This window comes from Halichondria panicea, chromosome 16, assembly GCF_963675165.1.
Source record: "Halichondria panicea chromosome 16, odHalPani1.1, whole genome shotgun sequence".
Lineage (NCBI taxonomy): Eukaryota > Metazoa > Porifera > Demospongiae > Suberitida > Halichondriidae > Halichondria > Halichondria panicea.
The window spans coordinates 4,171,006-4,195,584 of NC_087392.1; the positions used below are offsets into that span (position 1 = coordinate 4,171,006).

Below are 24,579 nucleotides of genomic sequence, written 5' to 3' on the forward strand. Positions count from 1 at the left end.
GAGGTTCCACTATAATGTAGGTTGTACATGTAGTAAACCAAACTAGGATTCACAAAACACTACATTAAGAGACATCGTACATTAAGAGATGTGTTTGCCCATGGCATGTAGCTACATGTAGGTCATATGCATAGATACTGTTGGTGGCACTCTTTCCATTAATGAACTGCTTTGAATTCTTCTTGGTACAGAACCCTAGCTGGAATCAATCCTTCACATTCAACATTGCCAATGAACACAACTATCTCAACATATGCGTCTGGAGTAGAGCGACTGACGAGTCATGTGACCTCCTCGTTGGTCATGTGAGTCAGCGTGTGTGTGTGTGTGACCGATGATACAACCCACATGATAGAGTATAAGCCCTTTTTTCACCACATTTTTTGAACATTTAGAATAGCTAGACGGATGTGAAAATGTATCATGTGTGTCAAGTGTGTTTCACTTGAATCTCCGAACACCTTTTCTAAATACCCATTACATGTTCCCCCCTCTCTCTCGTACCTCATTACATATCCCCTCCTCTGTCGTGCCCAGGTGACCATTCCACTCATGGACATTGCTCTGGAGTGTCTGTGTACTAGCTCCGGCTACCATCACCAACGCTACGTGTTAGTAGCCTCCCAGACTCTCAAGCCCTCAGTCAGGTAAGCTAGTGTTACTGTCAGTAGCACCCTCTGTAATACGAAACCTTCATGGTTAATGCTTCTACTGCCTCACTGCAATACTAATAACTTACATGTATTATAATAATGTAACTTCTATATGCACTAATGTCTTGCTTATTCCAGTTTACATGTATGTGGGGGTAATGTAGAACTAGTGTAATATGAACACCATGCCTCGGTGTCAAAGCTACATAACATAACGCTATACTAGCTATTGCTAATACACAGATGTCAGATATCATAATGAACATTTTATTGCATGCAGGGAACTCAAAGAGTAGGGAATGATCGACCATGCTTGTTGCTAAAAAGATGCCACGTCTAAAATTAATCTGCATCAGTACAGTAGAGCCTTGCAGCTACCAATAGCTAGCGTTCTAGTGCAGAGCTACAGTGGAACCTCCATAAAACGGACACCATTGGGGACCAGCCTTTTGGCCGTTATAGAGAGGTGGTCTTCCTTGGGAGGTTTCGATTTCCAGCTATGTATTTTCTACGAGTCATTTCTTGCTGCAAATGAATCTTGGGGCTTTGCTAACTGCTTCTTTAGCTCATACAAGCTTTGAAAAGGCTGTAGAGACAAGCTACAGCCAGGTTTTCACGATTATGCAAAATAATGCTATCTCAGCAATAATTTTCTGCTAATTCTGGGTGTGGCTGTCCGTTCTGGGAGGTTATTTTCCATTGCTAAAGCTAGTTGGGGACTAGAAAGCTGCTCGTTGTACGGAGTAGAGAGGTGGTCGCTTTTGAGAGGTTGCTTTACATTGAAGTCATTGTAGTTTCAATCCGGACCTGAGCTCTTGGCCGTTATATAGCGTGTGGTTGCTATTCGGAGGTGGTCGTTAATGGAGGTTCCACTGTAACTACTAAGTAGAGTAGCAACACTCCAGGGACAAATTTTGCTACGCACTCTTCTGAAAAGGCAATGGCATTCCATGTAAGCAAAACAGGCATGATTCGAGAACAAACCATTATTTTGTAAATCCACAAATTGAACGTTACTAGAAACTCTCACTAGCACTTCATTGATCTTGAGCAGCTGTAGCAGTCTACACACACAGACAGACACACTACCTCGCTTGTGCATGCGCACACCGAGGCATAATAAGCTCCCTATGCTGCTACTAAACCTGTACAGTATGTACCTACATGTATTATTTCCACATTCACAGTCGAGCTACACTGCAAGCCAAGTCTGCTACTGGTTCCGGCAGCAAAGATGGAAAGAATGCAAATGCTTTCGCTGGCGATATCTTCCTGCGATTCAAGCATCAACCACAACCTGAAGGTGCATACCGTTGCTAGTCAAGTCACGATAATAACTATTGTGACCATGCCTCTTACTGTCTGAGTTACATGTATGCTCTGTGATATATATATTACGTACTTGCATACTTACAGATCACACGAACACACACGAGGACTCTCAAGCTGAAGAGGTACATTTAATGTTGGTGCCTTAATCAGGCCAATAATTACGAGGCTATTAACAAATATGAAATATGGCCGAAATGTCCAAGTACACATACGTATATTTGTGGCGCCCTAAATAAGATACATTGTTGTATGGTATCCCGTCTTTGCTTAAACTTAATGTCTCATATTCCAGGACAATGCACGAAACGAGCCCCATCCACACTTGTAAGTTACTTCCCCCCCATCCTCTCTAACCACCATGCACACTTCCCCCTACAGCAAATCTCACCCATTCACAGCCTCGGGGAACCACCTGCCTAGAAACCATGTCTTCGCGGAAATGGCCGTCAGTGATGGATCTCACATCTGTGACATTTGCCACAAGAAGGTTAGTAATAAATTATATTCGCCCTTCTGTCAGTATGGTTAATACTTCTTGCTCTGGAGTGTGTACATGTACACTGTATGCATCATCTACATGTACATGTAATGTACTTCAACAGAGAACTTTAGTACACGCATGTATAGTTGATCCTACATTGTATTTCAATAATTTTCTAAATTTAGAAGAGACCTTTCAAATGAAATACCAAATCTCGTCGGGGCCATAATTTGTCTTTTTTAGGCCTTGGACCATGGGCTATTTTTCATGGTATTGGCTGAAATTTTCATGGCTCAAATATAAACTTTGATAACATCATTTAAAAGGTATGCTTTAAAATTGGATTAACAAAATCAGTTATGGCAGCTGACCGAACCATTCATTAAACGGGGGGTGGGGGAGGTTGTACAAATACTAGCTAGTCTATATACTTTTTCACAATGAATGTATATAATTATCATCTACGTATATGTACTATACAACAGCCAGAACCTTATAGTTGATCCTATTTCAATGATATTAATCCATTTTTTGTACATGTACCGGTATTGCTAGACAGTGCAAGATGTATTTCGATTTCTCTCCAGATATGGTCGCTCAGTTCAAAGCTCACGAAATGCAGAAATTGTGGATTAACATGTCATAAGAAGAAATGCTATGAGTATTGTATGAAGGAGGTGCCGTGTATAAAGTGAGCCTGGCTACTACCGTCAATGTACTATATGTTACTGATGTGGATGCATGTGCACTAGCTTAGTCAAAGAAGCTATATAGGCCATTGATACATGCACATGTACACCTGTGCTGGTCAAGTTTAGTGTTTAAGTTTCACACAGCTTTACCCCCCCCCCCCCCCCCCAGTGACAGACTACATGCTACCCCAAACCTGAAGCAAACGATTGAAGGTGATTTCACTCTACTGACGGTTGATTCCAGCCCCGAGGGAGGAGAGGAAACTGATAGCAAAGTAGAGGATAGGGAGGCGGACTATGGTCATCGTCGTCTGCAGCAGGAAGCACCTGTTGCTAGGAGTAAGTGTTTATGTCATAGCTGTGTTTCCCAGCGCACACTGCGGCGACTAGGTTTATACATATAATTATATGTATGTGTATTCTGAGTCTGCTCACCTGGTTGCGATTGCTGTGTTTGTATTATGGATAGCCTCAGCACAACAAGGCAGTAGTTATAAATTTGACAAATTTTGACGTTAAAGTTTCGTTGTCGAATAAGTGAGTTGAAGCTAAGAAGCTTGATTCTGCACATTGGCCTAGATGTACACGCTGCTTTGACTCGAGGTTGTATAAACCCCAAAGCCTGCACTTCAGTACTCTAGTTTTAGTAGTCGAGTGAAGCTTGGCTTGTCACCCTTGGGCAGACCAACAGTGGCTGTATTAAAGAGGTGGCCTGCTAACACAGGTTGAAATACATGCATGCATGCTATGCATGGAGACGCTAGGGCCTATTAACATGGGTGCTTAATGTTATAATATATGGGGTAACCATGCAGGTGTCACTGTAACAAGAGCTTAAACTATATGTTGTAAGTTCAGTAGTGAGGTTCGTAGCTGATTCCTATGCAGGTTTTGAAACTAGTGTGATGCTGATGCACGTATTCGTAATCTACACTGTACATGCATGTACATGACTGTGCATAATTATATGTACACGCTAATAATGACATTCAAATAATATGTGCAGCTAGGACAAGCCTGAGCCAATCCTTTGATATGTTGGATCAAGACGTGATAAACACTCCCCTGGATGACCAATTAGAAGGCTCTAACCAGGAGAAGCATCTGGAAGACACTGATGGTCGTCTAGAGCATTCTGACAGCTCACATAAACTACATGTAGAAGGTTCTGAGCAGCTCGGTATGTACAGCTCCCTTGAGAGAAGGCAGGACTGGGTGGACGGGGCTGACGGTGTGGTGAGGGCTGAGCCAGTTGCTGTAGGTGACAAGACGGTATTAGAAAGTAGTGGAGAATGTAACCAGGTGGGTTATTATCACTGAAGAATAATTATTGCCCATGAATAACTGTACGTGCATGAGGAGCACTCTTCCTACCTATCCATATGTATGCACGGCTGAACTTTTACAGGAAATTGCCTTTGTCAGACTGTTGTCTAAAACTCTACACCTCATACGTACATGATAAATTGTTTGATTGCGTGCTGTACACGTAGGTGTTCACTCCTGATGAGGGGTCTGAAAGCAGCTCCATTGAAGAGTCATATGTTCAACTAAAGAGCCAGGACTCAATGGTATTCCTATGATATGTAGACTGTGTTTATACAGGTACTCTTGTGCAGGTGAATCTGTCATCAGAAGTGACTACCTCTGAAGAAATCGCTTTGAATGAGGTATTCCTAGCACATATATAGTGGAGGGGGAGGGGTATTGAGAAAGAAAGGAGATGGGGAAGTAGAGGAGAGTGTCTTTAGAATACAGAGAGCGAAGCAACAAGTAACCTGAGCTGCAAGATATAGAATCCATGCATTGCATGCATGCATGCATGGTACTCCCTGCCATCAACAGTGATTGCATGGCTTAGTATAGTATATTATAGTACATGTATACACGACATAATTATATACATGATGATCATGTACTGTGCATGTACAGTTAGTGTTGTCTCAAGGCCGATTTTTACAGAGAATTGAAAATGTGAAATACATGCAGTCTCATCGCACATACCCCATTCAAGAGGTTGTCCTCCATTGGGACCTGTCGGCCGTTACATCGTACAAATATATAACAAGCTATTCCATGTCTATCATTGTCACATGTCTGTTTCTTCTACGAGTTAGTTTTTTCCTCAATGCAGATAACTGAGGACGTCCACCATAACAACAGCCTGATCAATACAGCCACTTATAAGCTGCAAGACCCTCTCCTATCTGAGGGGGAGAAGGGGGAGTTGAGAGCACAGCTGGTTAGTTATAGTGACAGTACACTGCGGGTGCACACTTGTGGTGTACACGTATAGTGTGTAACGGATACCGCATTCTTTGGGGACTCTGGAACAAGTTTCAGCCTGTATGTACAGAGGTATAGCCATTGTTGAGGAAGGGCCTGTTTTGTACACAAACTGTTCTTTGGGACCCGGGTGCCTGGCCTTTATCGCAGTTGGTGTTTCTACAGGAGTGCATGGTGATTAAGACGAGTTCCATGGACTGTAATACTGTTTTTGAGCAGTGTTGATCAATCTCCCGTGCTTAAAACATTTTGATTTTACTGTATAGCTAGTTTACTGATGATGGCACGGTGTTGTAACAGGATTCATTAACAGAAGTTTCCCCATTCATGGAACTTGGTATCAGTGTAGAAATTAATGAACTATCCACTAAAATTCATGTTCATAATTATAAACTCCAGGGCTATTGTGATTATGTACGTACTTTCCCCCTGCAGAGAGAGTATGAACAAAATATTGAATCGTTAACAACCTTGATGACTTCCAAATTACAGAAACTGAAATAGCTAGTTGTTTTGTTTTCATTGAATAGCTCAGCAAAACTTTAAAACGGATTATCCTCAATTTATTTACCACAGAATACTGATGTATGGCTCTTTTGTAGGGAGGTGCACAAGTAGCCTCGATTCCAGGCCGCGAAGAGAAAGGCTGGAATCGAGGCTAGTGCACAAGTCACATTTGCACATTTACTCCCCGGAAAAAGGTTTTAGGCCCCAGGAGTGAGTGTGTCACCCCTTTCTATATAATTATAATTATGTGAAAAACGTTAGCGAACCGGCCAAATCAGCAAAAAATTGACTCTTTGGGATCTGACAAAGATTATGTATTTTAAGGAAGTATTCCAGGGCGTATCGATGACATAATTATATATAACAACTAATATCCGACTAGAAAAACATTTGCAATGTGAAAAAATTGCTGAGATTGGCCGGGGGAAACACCAAAAGCGTGGAAACAAGTAATCAGATGAGAGCATAACTCATCTGACGATGTCATTCATTGGAATGTGCGGGCATAAATCATGATGATTTGTGATGAATTGATTTGACAGTAGTCCGTCAGTCTGTCTGTGTGTGACTGTCCGTGTGTCTGTCACTGCTCAGTTTGCTTACCTGGTGATTTAGGCATCACAATTTGTAGTTCTATGTAGGGAAACTTGTAGCATTATAAAACTAAGGCTTAAAATTTGGCAGATTTTGCAAAGAAGTCTTTGTTGCGCAGAAAAGGTGACTTTAATTTGTGTACTTCAAACGTGGCTTTTTTTTCAGGGAAAACCATTACAGTACACAGGTAGAAACAGCATTAACTAGCCCAGCTAGATGCGGCTATTATTCGAAACACAAGCCAACTGTTTGCTTTGTGTGTTTGTGGAAAAGGGTCGATACAATAGAAAGCTAGAATTGTGTCTGGTTTGTCTCTGTTAGCTAGCTGACTCTGGGATCCTACTGCCTCAGCCATACTTCTCTGCATGCATGAGATTCCAGGCTTCTTTCTGTGATCCTAGTCCACAGTGCATATATCTAATTCTATGTACGACTAAAACCCTGTTCTCAAATGTTTCAGCATGCCTCCAGTCTGGTTTAGCTCCTGAGTTGCTGTGATAGACAGTTAAGTCATACATGATATTCTTCACTACATGCACTGCATTATATCACTCTTCTGGTTTCTTTATAATCATGTCACGTCACTAGCCGAGGGTTTGCACTTTAGTGCCCTACAAAGTTAAAGTAGTTATTACACCGGTATATCGATCGAGGTGGCCGTATTTCAGAGAGCCGGAATAATATAGTGACTGCGAGAGTCTACTGTATATGCACACACATACTCTTTGAATGAAATGTACATGTCAACCATAATTATAATAATACATGCATTTGGTAATAATGTCTATAACAATAGCTAGCCCTATAAATACAGTCATGCACTGCAATGATTCTCCCCATATATAGCTATACCATGAGATCTCTCTACATAATTATATATTCAGCATAAAGATCTATATATACGTGTCTACTCAGTCTGACAAAACTATCACTAAGCTTATAGGTTAAACTTCTACAAAACAAAAACGTTGCTATAACTCAAACAAGTTTTCTAAAGTCTGAAACTGCTCTCCCTACGCTAGATATAAGACTACAACTACAACTAGCTATATAGATCTAGCTATATAAATTATAGGTACAATAGTTTTTTTTTCATTGTTAAGAATTCTTCAAACAGCAAACCGGGCAAACTCATTTGCAAAATGAAACTTGTCTAGTGCCGATTTTCCGGGGGCCGTGGCCGGGACCTGGTACGGTGATGACCTATTAACTCTCAGCTTTGGCTGCTTCATCTTTGCTGTGGTCAGCTCACCTGGATATAACTCTCCATTGGGCTGCAACAAGGTTAGGTCAGTAGGTATGAACAGCTCGTTATCCGTAGGCATGATAATGGTTACTGTTCGATCAGCAAGGTTAGCGTCGGCTCCAATATCCGTATCTTTCTCAAATGTAGCATCACGTATTTCAGCGATGTCTTTCGCAGTTAAAGTAACTGTAGGAGGTATTTTGACAATGAAACTTGACGGATTTTGCAGTCTGTACGCCCTTGGCTCAGCCTTTTCAATCAAGGCATACCTCTTAGATAGCAAATCTTTTGTTGGAGCGTCGATATCTCGTTTTCCCTCATACAGTCGTTCACCTAATTTTCCACAATATCCTTTCACTGTCATTGAGAAGTTATTACTGCCCAGTATCTTTTGCATTGGTTTGGACCATATGTACTTCTCAAGATTGTTGTAATGTACGCTTGCAGGTACAGCGTTAGCATACAGGTCTCCTGCGTTAGCTCCCCCTCGGCTAGGACACAAGTGGTATGATACTTCAGTATCCTTAGGATTTCCACCAGGACGTTTTATCATGCCCACCACTGACTTAGTATCCCAGCATCGCTTTCCAGCGGCAGTTGCTAGGTTGAGATTATCCATCGTAACTTCGAAATCTGTCAGTCGAGCATCTGCTTCTTGAACAACACCATTAGCGTCGACAGTGAGATTTTTGTTGTACTTTCTCCAGGCCTTGCACTTGACACCATTTGCCTGCTCATACATAGTGTAAATCTTATCTCCTTTCACCTCTTGCTTGTAGAAACCATCCAGGATCTTAGTCCCTGCATCACGTGGTCCGGCTCCAATCAGGGCAAATCGATTTCCTCTGCGGAGATTGTCCATATCAACTCTGAGCCTGATATGCTCTGCAAACTTACTGGGATTATTAGTAATATCATCAACAACCGTCTGTCTCAACCACACAGCCTCTTGTTTGAGTTGTGAGCGTGTGAGGTCGGGTTTTCGAGAGAAAGCATACGCGTGGAACAGACAGTTGCTCTGGTCAGCTTCAACTCTCTTACGAACTCCATTGATCAAAACGTCATAATGGCCAACTGAATTAGGATTAGGTGGGGGGATATACACCAACTTAATTTCATCTTGTGTCTTCTTGTTGGACGGATTAATGACAGTATCTTTGATGAGCTTGCCATTTTTTTCAGTGAAGATGGTAACCTTCTGGCCGTAGTGTTCGGCAGCTACTCTCAGCTCCATTAGAGATCCAGGAGTGTCCGAGCTGGCTATCTTCTTGGCATAGACCTTGGCCACTCTTATGTTGCTGACACGTCCAGAACCAGTATCAACACCAACTGCACGTATATAATTGGCATGTTGAATACTCTTTAAATCTTCCATTGTTTTGTCTGCCTTGAGCACATAGTTCCCTACAACGGATTGGGTCAGGCTGTTGAATCTGTTGGACACTGAGCTGACAAGTGGACTCAGTTTCCCCTGCAAAAGAATTGCGACTGCCTCGGCAAAGACATCACCAACGTGATCAGCAAGATCGTTCTTGAGTTTTGTGGCACACCTGTAGCCTCTGTACCGATACGCAGATTTGCTGGACATAATGATCTTCTGATCTCTGATGAATTCCCTGGTAACGTCTTCCATTTTTGTGGGGAATTCTTCCACCAGGAACTCCAAGCTTGCCACTGTGTCAGCCACTATTGCCATAACTATGGCGGATTGCGCAAAGTTAGCAATCCCTTTCAACTTTTTACTTTTCTCTGAAAGCTGTGCGAATAGATCCATGGATGTTGTAGCTAGTCGCTCTTTTAATTCAGAGTTGGTATTGAATGTATTGGTGACACTTTCTCCTACATTGTCAAAGATATTCTTGCCACTGGTCAACATGTACGCTGGAACGTCTGATTGTTGTTCGTAGTATACATTCAACTCAGCAATGAATCTGCCATCGACCACCTGTTCCAGGTAGCCAGAAGTGAAGGACGTACGGATTATTCCAACAAATTGCTTCTTCAAGTTTTCTCCAATTAGCTTAGTAACTTCATCGACAGCTATGTTCAAAACTTTAGAAGTCCCATACGAGATTCCTTGCATGACAGCTTCCTTTGCTACATGCTTGGCAGCAGTTTTTAGATTTGCTTTAGCAGCATTCTTAGTAGTACTGCTCACCATCTTGGGAATGGACTTGAGTGTTTTTCCAGCTTGCTTAGCAGCCTTGTAACCAGACTTGATAGCTTTGAGTCCAGAGGAAGCGAGACGGCTCACACCTCCTGTTACGAGGGACAGAGCAATGCTAGTTGCCTTAGAGATGGCCCAATCTGCCCAACTGAATTCGCCGGTTATCATACCCTCAATACCAGCAATGCAGTCAGAGATACCTTCTGCAATGAGACCCATTCCAAACTGTGCTGCAGCCCCTGCAGTGAACACTGTCAGAAGCACGCCACCCACAATCTCAGCCACACCCAATATGAATACAATTAGTGCCTCCCAAAAGAAACGAGGCTTCTTTTCAATCGTGTACACAATCTCGAGCCCGAGTGCCCACATTCTGGTTAACTCCAAAGAAGTGATGTGGTCTGCGTCCGGAAGGAGAGAAAAAATACCAACAGGCTTGGCAATGATGTCTCCACTGATGGAGTCGATTTTCTGAATGGCTTCTAGCATTTTTTCTCGTAGGAAATGAAGTATCTCAAATCGAGCTTGGATCTGAGCATTAAAGTCGGCTGTTTCTGCCTCCTCACCGTAATCATCAGCTTCTCTTTCTTCAAACACTTTTGTCTGTCCAACAATGGCCACACACTGAGACACTGAAGATACCTCACCAATGTACAGGTCTATGCCCTCAATAGCAGCTTGAATGTCCGCCCTGGCCTTCTTTTTATTATCGTCTCTCTCTGAAATTATGGTAGCGTAAGCACGATTGTAGTGAGCAATGGTAGAATATCGTGGCTCTAACTCAATGCTCTTATCGTAATAGCGAAGTGAAAGATAAGCTTTTTCATCTTCTTCTTTGGTGAGAATCTGGTTTCCGAATTGGATGCAGTGATAGAAATTTGCAACAGCATAAATATTTGCAACAGCCAGGTTAGGGCGGATTTTAAGTAATGGGCTCCAATCAGGTAGCTCGCCTTTTTGCATCTTAGCTTGCCATTTGGCAAAGAGAGACTTATCGTGAAGGTTTGAAATAATAGCTTGGTTCCAATATCTGGTGGTCGTCATGAGCTCACAAAGTAGGTTTTCGGTCAATAGCCTTTCCACTTTATCGCTCCTCATCAACAGCCACTGAGCCCAAGTTTCGTTGTACGAGTCAATCATGATTTTTTGATCATCGCTTTCACTGCTCATTGCAGTATATACATGTCCCAGGAATCGACAATATTCTTTGAACAGTTTTTCTCTGGTTTCAACCTCTTTTACATCATGATCCAGCATATCTCTCAGACGAATCGATTCCTCTTCAGCTCTCATCTTTCTGATCTCCTCGATATTCATCCCATAGTAATGTTCTGGCATTGCAGCATAGTTAAGAATACAACGAACAGATCCGGGCTTTCCCCCACGGGCTGTTCGACCAAAGGCTTGTAACTCCACCCTTCTGTTTCGAGCCAAGAACGTTACTAGACAGAGCAGACCGCCACTTTCATTGACATCGTCTGTCACTTTTACGTTGGTACCTCTACCGGCAAGGTTAGTGGCGATAATGATTTCACCTGGACTAAGCTTTTTCTTGATGGTGGAGAGTTGTTTGGAGTTGCTGTGAGCGTACAGGTATACTTTGTCCTCTGGCCAGTGCTCCGTCTCCACGAAATAGGTCTTCAAGTCTTCGGCAGTTCTAATGTCTTCACAGAGAATGAGTGAGGCCCTTCCCTTCTTCCAGGATGCAGCCTCTTGGCTTTCCTCTCTGACAGTGTCAACAATCATCTTAAACCATTGTTCATGGCTCTCTACAATCACGGAGGGTTCTTCAAAGAGTTTTCGAAGTTTGAAAGTTGGAATACTGCCCACCTCAGTGTTGTACAGCTCCTTAAGGATGGCGGTTGTGTTGCTGTGTTTGTCTAGACCTAGTGTGCCAGACATGCCGTATATACCTCCTTCTCTCTTGTATCTTGAGAAGAACTCCACATTGGACATGAAGTTGGTCACTAGAGAGATGGGAGTCATCGATAAAAAGTGTTTCATCTCGAGCATCTGCTGTAGCCCCCCTCCCCATTTCTTATTAAGCTCCATAACTCCACTGTTTTGGAAATCGACTGGAATTATCCTGCCTTTCATGATAGCATATTCTCTGTCTTCTTCCATATGAAGGGCACGCAGGGCATTCTCTACATAGACAGGGAGTTGGTTTGCAACAAACTCTTGCAAGTGTTTTGGTAGTCTGATGGCTTCGTCACTTTCTGTGTCTGAAAAATTTATCTTGGTTTTCATGATTTCTGTGCCTCTGTCGATGATTTCATCATCAGTATTGAGTATGCAAGCCAGACCATTCCCAAGCATTAGGAGTTTCTCGGCAGATGAGTTGTCTTCAACTGTAGTAACGGCCTCCAATGCCCCCTCACTATTTATAATGTAAGCCTTAAACTCGGGCATGTTTTCGTAATCAGCCAGGCCAGAAATCAACGCAAGGGTTTGATCGATTGTAAACTCTGAAATAGTTATCTTCTTAGCTTCTTGGTCGTCCTGCAGTAAAGCTGTGTACTGATTCTCAGTAAAAATTCCCAAGTTCTGTGCAACTAACAGGATCTGTTCGTGAGATTGCACAAGAGAAATTTCTGGGTCAAGACATGCATAAATGGCTTGAGTGAATAGGTTGGGGCTTCCAGCATACAAGATTTCTCCTTCAGTGGTCCTGGTAAGATTCAGTGGTCCAATCATGCCCCATACGGCAGCTATCACTGGCTCAATGTGCTGCAAAATGGCTGCATTGTGGGAGAGGTACGTGAATTGAACACCTTTATCCAGCATTAGCATATCCACTTCGTCGACAATGATGGCATCAGAGCGTCGACCTTCTCTGATCTTCTTTTGCTCGAATTCTTGACGGAGAATGTCCCCTGCAAAATTCCCTACTGTGCCGTAGACGACTTGCTTCTTGTAGCATTCGGTCTTCACAACATCCATGTCAGCATCTTCAGCTCTGTTGAGGTCCGTGTTGTGTGTAACAGTCACCCCAAAGTATTGGAAGACCTCTTCCCATTCCTCCACATCTCGCACTGCCAAAATTGGAGAGCTTGTTACCACATCGACATGCTTGTTCTGGTGTGCAAGGATTATAGCATACAGTACCACAACCACAGACTTTCCTTCACCAGTCATTATCTCGAGAAGTAAGTTGAAGCTATTTCGACCAGCAAAAACTAGGTGCAAGAGTGAGACAAGTTGTGTTCTGCGAGGAGACCATCCCTTGAATTTTTGGCAGGCACAGTATAAGGTGACCATGGCTGCAGCCAGGTCGTCAAAACTTACTCCTACGCTGAGGCTACCGATTGATTGAAAAATTGTTTGGCTTTTTGTTAAAGATGACTGGAGATTATGGTCGTAATCGAGTTCGAGGTTGAAAGTGCCAAGTAATTCATACACTTTCACAGCAATGGTTTCAATGGAGTTCAAAAAAAAATTGTCCTTAACAAGTTTTGATGCTCGAATGTCATAGATTATATCCACTAGAGATTGATGATCTTCACTCTTAATGGCTGTCTTCACGACTGATAGCACATTATGAGGCTGGCTATCCAATGCGGCCATGACCACTTTAGGTCGTACACAGTACGTCTTAATCAAGTGCAAGGTTTTTTTGTGAATTTCGTCTGGTAATAGCTCTTTACACGAATTGAAAAACCTCAGGAAGTTGTGGCCAGACCAATCCTTGCAAAACGCCTCCAGGTACATTTTCTGCATCATTCCGTTGTCGACGTCACTGTTGGCTGTCACGTATGTGTATAGACAGCGCTGCATCCAGAGGTTGGTATCCTTGATGTGTTTGGCCGCTTGCAGTAGAAGGGTGGCCACTTTTGCTGTCAAGGGGAGGGAATCCTCAACCGTGAAAGTTGTTTCAATGTCGATGGGTCGTATATTGACAAGAAAGGAGAAAGAGTCTGCAAGAGAGAGACAATCGGTGTCTCCCAAGTCTGTCTGGAGGATGGCTAGCGAGTCGAGAAGTAGATCCTTTTCTGCAGTAGGAAAACTGTTGGACTGAATGTAATGGGTGAGCAAGAGCGTTTGTGCCGCCTTCAACCACCACCCACTAAGCTCACCCCCTTCTTCGTAAAGCTGTGTGATGGAGAATTGCACTGATTCGACAAGATCAGAGGTGACGGTATCTATTTCTTGGACTGTTTCACTCTCAAGAAAAGTTGCATCATCGGGAATGTTCTCATTGTATCGTGTCTGTACTGCTTGTACTTCGACTTGAGAGGTCTCACCGGCTAAAAACGGATTGTACACTGATGTCATCACCTGCACATCGGTTGTGACTCTGTCCTCTCCAGTTTCAGCGGCTACACTCTCTAGTGCTTGTCTAGTTTCCTCCTCTTTTAGCATTAGAGCCATCTGCCTTTCTTTCTCCTCTAGAGCCTCTCGTTGACGTCTTCTATATTCCTCCAATTGTCGTTGTATTTGTAAACGTCTTCTTTCTTCCTCAGCCTGTCTCGCTCTCTCTAATCTTTCCTGTTGTTCTCTAAATATCCTCTCCATCTCTTCTCGACGTCTTTCGGCTTCTTCAAGTCTCTCCTGCTGTTGCTGCTGTATGTAGTCAATTTTGGGTTTCCAAAAGTCTGTTGGGCAATAATAAGATGGTCGGCCCTTGATTCGGTAGTATTGGCCCCACAGGAATACATAGACTTGGTCTACTCGAACCAGGCGGTCAATGGTTTGCAGTCTAAAGCCACTCCAATCTTTGCAGGGGGGTAACCTTCGCCCACATATAGAACAGTTAACGCCATTGTATTCTGAAGGGTTGCTTCCCATAGCTGATCACTTGATATGGCGGATATTATTGCTCTGCAGAAAAACAAGAAATACAGTAATTTGACAGCCACTAGCAGAGTTAAGATCATACTCTAAAGGAGGTCAGCAAGCTTTATAACAAAATACACACTAAAAGTTGACCCATGCATACTCACTTGAAGCAAAGTCGCTGTGGAGCACCCACTGAATGACAGACACACAGTGGGTGAGATCACTAATTCGAATTGTTTTCAGGCTCAAAGGAGATCTATATCAGAAAAAATTGCACTAATCACTGATCATCAGACGAATGCAGTTGTTGATGATTGAGCATTACAGTTCATATTATTATACCTTTTATCCAAAATTTTCGGTATCTCGAAGTTCTCAAGTTTTTCCAAAGTTATTTTGAAGTCCTGTAAGAAGGGCTAGAATGATCAGTCAAGCTAGCCAATATATAGGAGCTGAACTTCTGACGTCATGCATATTCAACCAATTGGCAGATGTTAGTTAAAATTGACAGTCAGCGACACCTACTGTGATTTCACACATTGTGTCATTTACCTGTTTAAACTGACAATTAAAGAGCCATTTCTTCCTTCAACAGAGTTTCTTTGTAACACTGTAACTGACAATTAAAGAGCCATTTCTTCCCCCAACAGTTTCCTGTAACTGACAATTAAAGAGCCATTTCTTCCTTCAACAGAGTTTCTTTGTAATACTGTAACTGATAATTAAAGAGCCATTTCTTCCTTCAACAGAGTTTCTTTGTAACACTGTAACTGATAATTAAAGAGCCATTTCTTCCTTCAATAGTTTCTTCGTAACACTGTAACTGACAATTAAAGAGCCATTTCTTCCCTCAACAGTTTCCTGTAACTGACAATTAAAGAGCCATTTCTTCCTTCAACAGAGTTTCTTTGTAACACTGTAACTGACAATTAAAGAGCCATTTCTTCCTTCAACAGAGTTTCTTTGTAGCACTGTAACTGATAATTAAAGAGCCATTTCTTCCTTCAACAGTTTCTTTGTATCTAACACTGCATGTAACTGACAATTAAAGAGCCATTTCTTCCTCTAACATTTCTTTGCATGCTTTCCATTGCTGCCATATCGAACAAAGAATCACTTCTCCAATATAGCTATATACGTAGGCTTGCCACTCTTGTTTTATTTCTGCTAATAAAATGTCAAGGCATCTATAAGAACACTGGCTCAGAGTTGTAAGTAGTAATAACTTGGAACCTAGATAATTATACATAATTATACAGATCATATACAGTACATGCATGTTAGAGAAGATACAAAAATTAGTCCTTGCACGCGAGAGGCTCATACACTATCACACCATTGTTTTTAATGGTGAAGTGCATGTACTATATATCTGCAAACGAATTCTCAGTCTCAGTGCATGCATGCATGGATACCAAATTGGTATACCATGCAGGGGGTATTGACTCAGCGTGCCTATAGTGTAGCATGTTCAAGTAACATAACCACATTATATACATAAGTTATAGTGTATCTGCTGTTGACATAATTATAGAAGCAAGACTGCATGCATCGCTTGTTTTGTGTCAACACAGTGTTAATAACATGTTTTTACCGCAATAATAGATCTAGTGTGTTTGTGGTCATCATATTAATGTAGATGTGTATTGTACAATAATGTAATTTTGTATACGTAACCATGGCATACCTGCTAATAATATAGTACTTGCATGTAAGCGTGTATAAAGGCAAACAAATTGTTTGAAGTTGACAGTTCCCATGCAAGTATGTCAGCTATTTGGGGAAGGCTTTGACGATTGCAAAGTTTTATACACTCATCATTATAAAGAACTACCTACCGTATAGCGCAAAATTTCCGAGGGGCGTCATTTTCGCTGATTTCATGGGTTAGCAATCCTACACGAAAATTAAGTCCACGTTAGAATTATCTGCTTAAAGGGGAAAATTTCACGCTATACGGTATAATTATATTTAGTACCAAGAGTTCGTTAGGAAGAGTAATACGCAACTCCTGTAGTAGGCGTTTCTTCCAGCCTACATCACAAGCAGGAAAAGCAATGAATAATATATAGTAACTACCCTATTTATGAACGGGTACTAATTTTAGCGAATTTGTAATTAGCGCTAAATTAGTACGCGCAAGGGTGTATGAAGAGAAGAGGGCATGCAACTCACAATGTATACTGTGTATGCGTCGTATTATTGATGAGTCAGCAGGATATGCTATATTTAGCCATGATTTAGCCACCGCCCACTAAGGAATAAAGAGTATAAAGTGCACGTGCAACACATTCTTTACTATTGTTAGACATAAACCCCCGCCCATTTGTAATAGGATTGATTGTAGTTGCATGCCCTCTTCTCTTCATACGCCCTTGGTACGCGCTAATAATAAAAAGATTATGAATCTCATTAAAAAAACAATTTTTTGTTATTTTTTTAAAGGTAATAATAGGCCATCAATGTCCATTGTTACGCAAGAGTCTGAAGAGTCTCTCCAACAGTTTTCAAAGTAAGCAAAATCAGCCATAACTTGAGAACGAAGCATTATTTTTTGCAATTACACAAATTGCAATCCAAGAAAACGTGACTAGAAGCCTATAGAAACTCTTCATTTATCACTGAGCAGCTGTAGCAGTCCACACACGCACGCAGGCACGCACGCACACACACACACACACACACACACACACACACAAACACAAAAACACAAACACACTACTGCATGTATACCTCACTGTGCAACCGAGGCATAATTATCTTCAGCCACATTAATTAATTCAACAGTGATCCACAGTAAATCTGAGTGGTAATTGGCATATATAATTTTGTGCATGCAATGTAAACCGATTGTTTTGTGAAGTTTTACCATAACATGATACCTGCCCCCCCCTGTGTGTCAGGTGTATGTTAAGGACAGCCGACTAATGCTGGGAGAGCTACAGGTGGAGGTGACCGACTGCTCCAGACTGACACTAGCCGAGGCTGCTACCAGGACCTACTGCACTCTGACCTTGGGTGGGTACCATTAGCTACTGCACCTCTGACCATTAGCTATTGCAATCTGACCCTGGGTGGGTACCATTAGCTCTGACTCTGACCATTAGCTATTGCAATCTGACCCTGGGTCGGTACCATTAGCTACGTAGACTCTGACTCTGACCATTAGCTATTGCACTCTGACCTTGGGTGGGTACTATTAGCTACGTTGACTCTGACCCTGGGTGGGTATCATATCATCAGCTACGTTGACTCTGACTCTGACCATTAGCTATTGCAATCTGACCCTGAGTCGGTACCATTAGCTACGTAGACTCTGTCCATGAGTGGGTACTGTATGAAAGAACGTAGTGGCTCTCGTTGTTATGGTTATGCTTACATGTATGATATGTTTCAATCTTTTAGTGCAAATCCTCTCAAGTAAAGTACAGGTACACTGTGCACATACGTACCATAAATGTTACTACACAAGTAATATTATCCAGACTCCACCCCCTACAAGCCCCGAGTGAACCTTTGGCGTACCCACTGGCCTACTCTGGAACTGACAGTGGCCAAAGATCGAGAACAGAAGATCGGGGTGCATTATAAACAGGTGCACACAACTGTCAATGTCATGTGATTGCTGTTATTTATGTATTTTCCTGCTTAGGCGATACCTACGTATTAACAACCCACTACATGTTACAGTTGCTTGCCTCATTGAGAGCTACAGAATGGTAGCTACAGGGTTAGGGTTAGGGTTCATATACGCACATACGATGATATACAGGACTGTTATGGGTGCATTACATGACATGTGTGTACTGTACGTACGCTTCGTGTGCTTCACGAGCTCTTGTGTGTGTATAGGTGACCCCTGAGGGCGAATGCTCCCACCTGGTAGTGGTGGACTATGTCTTATCTAACTCGGCAGCTGGCATTCTGATTGTGAGTGACTCTATTTGATTGGATAATCTACTCCTGATACTGTGCATGATCCGTTGTGTGATACTGGTGTGACAGTTGAGTCTATATATAGCTACTTTCGTCCGCTACGAATTAGCCTGAGGCAATGGAGTATACTGTAAGATGAGGCAGAAAATCCACTTATCCATTCGTGTCAGGAGAGATTTACCTGTTACATGCACGTAGTACTACTACAGTGTACTTATGCAAGGAATGATAGTATAGACATGTACATGTATGCACACCATGATTCTGAAATAGAGCACTACAGATTCTCCTGTTTTCTGTGTGCAGGGTGATGTTCTGACGAGGGTCAACAAGGTGAGGGTGTCCTCTGTGAAGCAGGTGGACAGACTTATCAGCAAGTCACGAGGAAACACGTGTGTTGAGGAAATACCTAATTATACATGTTCCTCACATTGGAAATAATTATAACAGCAGTTGTTCTCACGTTGTCACTTGTTGTGATTAATAGTTCCCTTAATAGTACGTAAACAAAACAAACAGTAAGTACATTTTCATACACTCAATATTTATCTGTGCATGCAGTACATTCATGGACTAAATATTACTATCAATGTTCCACGTACACTCACTCACACTCAGGGTACTGATCTCCCTCCAACGTCCTCCCCCACACTTCAATATGTTCACCTCGGGCCCGGCCCACCCCCACTCGGTAACAAGACCTGACGACATCACTCAACAAGCTGAGCCAGCAGAAGAGTGGGATGGTGAGTCACATGATAGTGCAAAGGTGTTAGCCAATAGCATTTAAATATCCTTGATAGCTTAGATCTACCCAGTAGGTTCTCCATGTACGTACATGTATTATAGCTGGTATCCTCGCACAATAGCAGATGCTCTCTGCATGTACGTACATCATAGCCTCTCGACTTTGATCATACATACGTGACCGACTGCTTTGAATGACAATCTCTAGGATAGTTATGGTGTACAGTAGTTTGACTATCCTTTGTGTTGCACAGAGGTGTTTGCACGATTGGAGACTCCCGGTAGCACGGAGGACACGGCACAAGCCAGGTGAGGGAAATATTGTATACATGATGTACAATGTACGTGTACAATGTAAATTGTATGTAGGCACAATAATTATTGTCAGTGTGTGGTCAGTGCGTGGTAAGAATGCATTGCTGGAAATATTTGTACGTGTACAGTAGGTGCCATGGATAAGTATTGTTTTTTGTATAGTTCATACATGTATGTAGTTACTGTACTATACATGTACTTCGATTTATGGTGAATAGTCGTATTTTGTAGTCCAGTTGCCATCCACACTCTAGACGACAATTGTCTGTGTGTACTTTCAGTGTTAGTATAGACAAACGCTTAGAGGACTGCCTCTGATATTGCCCACACTGTTCTAATATTGATTTAGGAGACAAGATGGAGATAGCATCAGTCTGTGTGGAGTCGGCGGTGAGAGGGGCGTGGTCAACCATCAGGGGGATGGGCTGAGGAGGAGAGCCGGGACCACACTGGAGGAACGCTCAGCTTCTCCCGGTGAGTACTACATAGAAAGTGTGTTGTGGTGTAATGAGTAGGGATTGTCTGTGAATAAAATTAAAGTATGTACCTTCTACGGAAGGGCTACTCTTAGTGTCTGAGTGCTGCGTAGAATTATAGCAGACAAAGGAACGGTTTCAATTGTATAGTGAGTGGTTTTCAGCACTAACAGAAATAGATTACATTGTATTCCCAAGATAAATTTTCCTCTATCTTTTTCTGTGTTTGAGACAGAAGCTACTGTAAATTATTTACAAAGGTTACACCTTACAGAGTCCAATGTCCCTGACACAACTCCGCAGCCTGTAAGACCAGTCCACCTAGGGGTTATTGAGGTGGACCCCCCTCAGAGAACCCCCTCCCCCTCCCCTGCAGTGAACACTCCAGTGGGACTAGGACAGCATGTGACCAGAGAGGTGTCAGCAAGCATGGTGAGGACTGCATGGTGTGTATGCATGTACTGGACACTGACTGTTACTGTAACAGAGTACACTTCAGAAGCACTTCCGTAGAGAGGTTTCCTTTGTTCAGTACCTTTATGTCGAGTGAGCTTTGTGTTTGTAGAGATGTATTTATCGGAGGTTCCACTATAATGTAGGTTGTACATGTAGTAAACCAAACTAGGATTCACAAAACACTACATTAAGAGACATCGTACATTAAGAGATGTGTTTGCCCATGGCATGTAGCTACATGTAGGTCATACGCATAGATACTGTTGGTGGCACTCTTTTCATTAATGAACTGCTTTGAATTCTTCTTGGTACAGAACCCTAGCTGGAATCAATCCTTCACATTCAACATCGCCAATGAACACAACTATCTCAACATATGCGTCTGGAGTAGAGCGACTGACGAGTCATGTGACCTCCTCGTTGGTCATGTGAGTCAGCGTGTGTGTGTGTGTGACCGATGATACAACCCACATGATAGAGTATGAGCCCTTTTTTCACCACATTTTGAACATTTAGAAGAGCTAGACGGATGTGAAAATGTATCATGTGTGTCAAGTGTGTTTCACTTGAATCTCCGAACACCTTTTCTAAATACCCATTACATGTTCCCCCCTCTCTCTCGTACCTCATTACATATCCCCTCCTCTCTCGTGCCCAGGTGACCATTCCACTCATGGACATTGCTCTGGAGTGTCTGTGTACTAGCTCCGGCTACCATCACCAACGCTACCTGTTAGTAGCCTCCCAGACTCTCAAGCCCTCAGTCAGGTAAGCTAGTGTTACTGTTAGTAGCACCCTCTGTAATACGAAACCTTCATGGTTAATGCTTCTACTGCCTCACTGCAATACTAATAACTTACATGTATTATAATAATTTAACTTCTATATGCACTAATGTCTTGCTTATTCCAGTTTACATGTATGTGGGGGTAATGTAGAACTAGTGTAAAATGAACACCATGCCTCGGTGTCAAAGCTACATAACATAACGCTATACTAGCTATTGCTAATACACAGATGTCAGATATCATAATGAACATTTTATTGCATGCAGGGAACTCAAAGAGTGGGGAATGATCGACCATGCTTGTTGCTAAAAAAGATGCCACGTCAAAAATTAATCTGCATCAGTACAGTAGAGCCTTGCAGCTACCAATAGCTAGCGTTCTAGTGCAGAGCTAACTACTAAGTAGAGTAGCAACACTCCAGGGACAAATTTTGCTACGCACTCTTCTGAAAAGGCAATGGCATTCCATGTAAGCAAAACAGGCATGATTCGAGAACAAAGCATTATTTTGCAAATCCACAAATTGAACGTTACTAGAAACTCTCACTTGCACTTCATTGATCTTGAGCAGCTGTAGCAGTCTACACACACAGACAGACACACTACCTCGCTTGTGCATGCGCACACCGAGGCATAATAAGCTCCCTATGCTGCTACTAAACCTGTACAGTATGTACCTACATGTATTATTTCCACATTCACAGTCGAGCTACACTGCAAGCCAAGTCTGCTACTGGTTCCGGCAGCAAAGATGGAAAGAATGCAAATGCTTTCGCTGGCGATATCTTCCTGCGATTCAAACATCAACCACAACCTGAAGGTGCATACCGTTGCTAGTCAAGTCACGATAATAACTATTGTGACCATGCCTCTTACTGTCTGAGTTACATGTATGCTCTGTGATATATTACGTACTTGCATACTTACAGATCACACGAACACACACGAGGACTCTCAAGCTGAAGAGGTACGTGTAATGTTTGTACCTTAATCAGGTCAATAAATACAATTACGAGGTTATTAACAAATATGAAATATGGCCGAAATGTCCAAGTACACGTACGTATATTTGTGGCGCCCTAAATAAGATACATTGTTGTATGGTATCCCGTCTTTGCTTAAACTTAATGTCTCATATTCCAGGACAATGCACGAAACGAGCCCCATCCACACTTGTAAGTTACTTCCCCCTCCATCCTCTCTAACCACCATGCACACCCACTTCCCCCTACAGCAAATCTCACCCATTCACAGCCTCGGGGAACCACCTGCCTAGAAACCATGTCTTCGCGGAAATGGCCGTCAGTGATGGATCTCACATCTGTGACATTTGCAACAAGAAGGTTAGTAATAAATTATATTCGCCCTTCTGTCAGTATGGTTAATACTTCTTGCTCTGGAGTGTGTACATGTACACTGTATGCATCATCTACATGTACATGTAATGTACTTCAACAGCCAGAACTTTATAGTTGATCCTATTTCAATGATTTTCTGAGATTAATCCATTTTTTGTACATGTACCGGTATTGCTAGACAGTGCAAGATATATTTCGATTTCTCTCCAGATATGGTCGCTCAGTTCAAAGCTCACGAAATGCAGAAATTGTGGATTAACATGTCATAAGAAGAAATGCTATGAGTATTGTATGAAGGAGGTGCCGTGTATAAAGTGAGCCTGGCTACTACCGTCAATGTACTCTGTTACTGATGTGGATGCATGTGCACTAGCTTAGTCAAAGAAGCTGTATAGGCCATGGATACATGCACATGTACACCTGTGCTGGTCAAGTTTAGTGTTTAAGTTTCACACAGCTTTTTACCCCCCCCCCCCCCCCCCAGTGACAGACTACATGCTACCCCCAACCTGAAGCAAACGATTGAAGGTGATTTCACTCTACTGTCGGTTGATTCCAGCCCCAAGGGAGGAGAGGAAACTGATAGCAAAGTAGAGGATAGGGAGGCGGACTATGGTCATCGTCGTTTGCAGCAGGAAGCACCTGTTGCTAGGAGTAAGTGTTTATGTCATAGCTGTGTTTCCCAGCGCACACTGTGGCGACTCGGTTTATACATGTAATATATGTATGTGTATTCTGAGTCTGCTCACCTGGTTGCGATTGCTGTGTTTGTATTATGGATAGTCTCAACACAACAAGGTAGTAGTTATAAATTTGGCAGATTTTGATGTTAAAGTTGTCGAATAAAAGTGAGTTGAAGCTAAGAAGCTTGATTCTGCACATTGGCCTAGATGTACATGCTGCTTTGACTCAAGGTTGTATAAATCCCAAATTAATGCCGAAGGTTTGCACTTCAGTGCTCTAGTTTTAGTAGTCGAGTGAAGCTTGGCTGTCACCCTTGGGCAGACCAACAGTGGCTATATTAAAGAGGTGGCCTGCTAACACAGGTTGAAACACATGCTATGCATGGAGACGCTGGGCCTATTAACATGGGTGCTTAATGTTATAATATAATATGGGGTAACCAGGTGTCACTGTAACAAGAGCTTAAACTATAATTATGTTGTAAGTTCAATAGTGAGGTTTGTAGCTGATTCCTATGCAGGTTTGGTTTTGAAACTAGTGTGATGCTGATGCACGTATTCGTAACCTACACTGTACATGTACATGACTGTGCATAATTATATGTACACACTATAATAATGACATTCAAATAATATGTGCAGCTAGGACAAGCCTGAGCCAATCCTTTGATATGTTGGATCAAGACGTGATAAACACTCCCCTGGATGACCAATTAGAAGGCTCTAACCAGGAGAAGCATCTGGAAGACACTGATGGTCGTCTAGAGCATTCTGACAGCTCACATAAACTACATGTAGAAGGTTCTGAGCAGCTCGGTATGTACAGCTCCCTTGAGAGAAGGCAGGACTGGGTGGACGGGGCTGACGGTGTGGTGAGGGCAGAGCCAGTTGCTGTGGGTGACAAGACGGTATTAGAAAGTAGTGGAGAATATAACCAGGTGGGTTATTATCACTGAAGAATAATTACCCATTATTTTGATGAATAACTGTACATACATGAGCACTCTTCCACCTATCCATGCATGTATGCACGGCTGAACTTTTACAGGAAATTGCCTTTGTCAGACTGTTATCTAAAACTCTA

The 24,579-nt window shown here is 42.4% G+C and overlaps 2 protein-coding genes across 4 annotated transcripts in view; one reads left to right on the forward strand and one right to left on the reverse strand.

Moving 5' to 3' along the window:
• Positions 1 to 24,579, forward strand: part of LOC135349681 (uncharacterized) — a 34,639-nt gene that overhangs the window by 7,549 nt on the left and 2,511 nt on the right. The window contains exons 18-46 of one of the 3 annotated variants that reach the window (XM_064548236.1): positions 192 to 305; positions 538 to 647; positions 1,841 to 1,956; positions 2,070 to 2,107; positions 2,278 to 2,309; positions 2,364 to 2,472; positions 3,054 to 3,157; positions 3,328 to 3,497; positions 4,165 to 4,460; positions 4,652 to 4,729; positions 4,778 to 4,828; positions 5,293 to 5,400; positions 17,641 to 17,755; positions 18,223 to 18,332; positions 18,590 to 18,667; positions 18,980 to 19,065; positions 19,292 to 19,419; positions 19,675 to 19,729; positions 20,085 to 20,209; positions 20,486 to 20,643; positions 20,982 to 21,095; positions 21,326 to 21,435; positions 22,159 to 22,274; positions 22,384 to 22,421; positions 22,598 to 22,629; positions 22,689 to 22,797; positions 23,023 to 23,126; positions 23,297 to 23,466; positions 24,138 to 24,433. In XM_064548236.1, coding sequence (XP_064404306.1) covers positions 192 to 305; positions 538 to 647; positions 1,841 to 1,956; positions 2,070 to 2,107; positions 2,278 to 2,309; positions 2,364 to 2,472; positions 3,054 to 3,157; positions 3,328 to 3,497; positions 4,165 to 4,460; positions 4,652 to 4,729; positions 4,778 to 4,828; positions 5,293 to 5,400; positions 17,641 to 17,755; positions 18,223 to 18,332; positions 18,590 to 18,667; positions 18,980 to 19,065; positions 19,292 to 19,419; positions 19,675 to 19,729; positions 20,085 to 20,209; positions 20,486 to 20,643; positions 20,982 to 21,095; positions 21,326 to 21,435; positions 22,159 to 22,274; positions 22,384 to 22,421; positions 22,598 to 22,629; positions 22,689 to 22,797; positions 23,023 to 23,126; positions 23,297 to 23,466; positions 24,138 to 24,433 — 3,270 coding nt within the window. The remainder of the gene's footprint in view (positions 1 to 191; positions 306 to 537; positions 648 to 1,840; positions 1,957 to 2,069; positions 2,108 to 2,277; positions 2,310 to 2,363; positions 2,473 to 3,053; positions 3,158 to 3,327; positions 3,498 to 4,164; positions 4,461 to 4,651; positions 4,730 to 4,777; positions 4,829 to 5,292; positions 5,401 to 17,640; positions 17,756 to 18,222; positions 18,333 to 18,589; positions 18,668 to 18,979; positions 19,066 to 19,291; positions 19,420 to 19,674; positions 19,730 to 20,084; positions 20,210 to 20,485; positions 20,644 to 20,981; positions 21,096 to 21,325; positions 21,436 to 22,158; positions 22,275 to 22,383; positions 22,422 to 22,597; positions 22,630 to 22,688; positions 22,798 to 23,022; positions 23,127 to 23,296; positions 23,467 to 24,137; positions 24,434 to 24,579) is intronic. The other 2 variants (XM_064548237.1, XM_064548238.1) reach the window with 2 other exon arrangements.
• LOC135349680 (uncharacterized) lies at positions 7,267 to 16,005 on the reverse strand. Its single transcript, XM_064548235.1, has 3 exons — positions 15,080 to 16,005; positions 14,902 to 14,993; positions 7,267 to 14,779 (listed from the first exon to the last, which is right to left on the reverse strand). The coding sequence occupies exon 3, from the start codon at positions 14,744 to 14,746 to the stop codon at positions 7,655 to 7,657; it is 7,092 nt and encodes a 2,363-aa protein (XP_064404305.1). The 5' UTR covers positions 14,747 to 14,779; positions 14,902 to 14,993; positions 15,080 to 16,005; the 3' UTR covers positions 7,267 to 7,654.

Coding starts and splice junctions, on each gene's coding strand:
- LOC135349680 (XM_064548235.1), bottom strand. CDS start 14,746: ATGGGAAGCAACCCTTCAGAATACAATGGCGTTAACTGTTCTATATGT.